At 31.6% G+C, this 2,500-nt stretch overlaps 1 protein-coding gene across 16 annotated transcripts in view; it reads right to left on the minus strand.

Moving 5' to 3' along the window:
* The window catches only part of LOC124431664 (fasciclin-1), a 361,473-nt gene that overhangs the window by 47,177 nt on the left and 311,796 nt on the right, over nucleotides 1–2,500 (minus strand). For all 16 annotated transcript variants that reach the window (XM_046979828.1, XM_046979827.1, XM_046979825.1 and 13 more), the window contains 2 exons: nucleotides 915–1,045; nucleotides 242–338 (listed from right to left, as the gene is read on the minus strand). In XM_046979828.1, the coding sequence (XP_046835784.1) occupies nucleotides 242–338; nucleotides 915–1,045 (228 nt within the window). The remainder of the gene's footprint in view (nucleotides 1–241; nucleotides 339–914; nucleotides 1,046–2,500) is intronic.

The following is a 2,500-nucleotide window of genomic DNA, read 5'->3' on the forward strand; positions in this document are numbered from 1 at the left end:
GGTATAGAGAGGTACAAGAGAGAAAGAGAGAGAAAGAGGAATGAATAAAAGTGAAAAAAATCTCCTTGCGTATGACGATGATAATATATCATATTATGTGTTACCAGATAGGACAGTGGAGGGGGAGTTGATATTTGACATAATGATATATTTGTCTATACTATAACCCTTCATTTTCTACTCGTAATTTTGTTAAAATTCATTTTGTAAAAGAAAAAAAAAAAAAAGATAAATTATTCACCTTAAATCCTTCGTCGACCGGTATGAAAAATGTGTAACGCCCGTCGGCCGTAAAGATACCCTCTTTTTTCTCTATGACGATCCTCTGTCGGAAGGTCCTTGAAAACGAAAAGAAGAAAGAAGGAAAACAAAAAAAAAAAAAGAATGAAAGAATGAAAGAAAAGTAATTCATTGCAAATTTTAATTAGTTATTACTTTAATATTATTAATAATTATTAATATCGTTAATGTGCAGTCGTTAGTAATACTTCATCATAAATATGTAATATGTATTAATTATTATTGTTAGTATATATATATAAATATATATATTTTTTTTTTATACGTGTATACAGAATGTCCCTAGACGAAAAGTCTCTATTAGGATTATTGTGAGATCTAGTGATTCTTTTTTTTTTATTACATTTTTTTGTTTTCTTTTTTTAAAGAATGTAAGGAAAAGTCAATTTTGTTTATATTGATACATATACCTATATAATATAATTAATATATGAATCTATGTACATATATATATATATATATATATATATAAATATATATATATATACAGATGGATATGTACATGTAATAAATTAATAGTAATTTAATAATTGTGTAATATTGCGTATTCAAAGAAAATATAATTAATTATTTAATATATACATATATATTAATAATGATATATAAATATTTACCTAACACGATGATTGCCCATATTAAAGTTTTCACTTTGATTTATAAATTGAAAGGCATCGGGATTGTAGATCGGCGATTCCGGTGATATCGAACGTACCGGTTCCAATACTTCATCTATAACGTGCAAAACCTAATGAAAAGAGAAATAGCATTAATTAATAATCAAGAAAATCGAGTCGAATGATTGAAATCCCATACAATTTCTTTTTTTTTTTTTCTCTTTATTTTTTTTTTAAGAAACGTTATAAATTCTATACGTAGAAATTGTATCTAGTATACACATTATATTAATAATGGTATCGTTATACTGTATTAAGTATAACTTAAAAAAAAAAAATAAAAAAAATAAAAAAAAAAGAAAAAAAAGGAAATATATTAAAAACTTCGTATATTAATGGAATCGATGGAAAAATAATAACGTTATAAAAGTTTAACATAATATCGGATTTTTAATAAAGAAATTTTATTTCGTATTTTCATTATTGATATAATTAATTTTTTTTCGTTTTCGATTTACGTACGTAAATCATTGCTTTTTTTTTCAATTAAACGCCTGATATCTGAAATAATCAAAGGAACCGGAAGTACAAGTGTACGTATTTGTGTGTGTGTGTGTGTGTGTACATGTATCTATTTATTTATATATATATATATATATATATATACCTGTAAAAAAAAAAAAGAAGAAAAAAAGAAAGATAGGAAAGAGAAGAGATCAACCCCCCATCCACCATCAACCACCACCCTGCTCGTTTCTATCCTCTCCCTTCCACCCTCCCCCCTCCTCCCTCCCATCCAACCAGCACATATCCGCATATTTTTGTGTATCGCTACAAAGGGAGAGATCGACTATTTTGTCGGTGTCGAGACGAAAAACGAGAAGAATTTTGAGGAGAGGAGTGGAGAGAGTGAGAGACAGAGAAAGAGAAAGAGAGAGAGAGAGAGAGAGAGAGAGAGAGAATGAAGCAAAGAGGAAAAGAGACAAGGCTAGTTGGGATGTAGTAGGATCCCATTGGCCTATCTTTCGTTGGCGATACCTATTCCAACGGGTAAAACGTGTACGGCCATTTACAATACGGAGTTTGGTCCTATAACGTTCTCTAACCCACCTCTATTTATCCGCCTTTCTCTGTGATCGTCGTGACTCTTTTATCTCGTATGGGAGAGATTGACTGGGCTTTGTAGTTTTCCCAGTTCCCTTTCGCAGGAAGTGGGGGTGGGGGCATGGGAAGGGAAACGAAAGTCGGGGTTGGTCGGTTAGTGGGTGGATAGGTGGGGGTGGATGAGTGGGTGGTTGGGCGCGGTGAAGAGAACGGGACTGGAAAAATACGAGAGAGAAGATCGCTCTCTCTCTCTCTCTCTCTCTCTCTTTGACCAACGAAGGATTTCCTGGAACTACGAATATTCCACAGAAAAAAAGAGAGAGAGAGAGAGAGAGAGAGAGAGAGAGAGAGAGAGGGGTGACGAATGATTTCTTCAAAGCGAAAAATATTGATGGCTCGTTAAACGATCGACATCTTTTCTTTTTTTTTTTTTTTCCTTTTTTTTCTTTCGTTTTGTTTTTCTTACCCTTTTTTATTATTTT

This window comes from Vespa crabro, chromosome 22 (genome assembly GCF_910589235.1).
Source record: "Vespa crabro chromosome 22, iyVesCrab1.2, whole genome shotgun sequence".
Taxonomy (NCBI): Eukaryota; Metazoa; Arthropoda; class Insecta; order Hymenoptera; family Vespidae; genus Vespa; species Vespa crabro.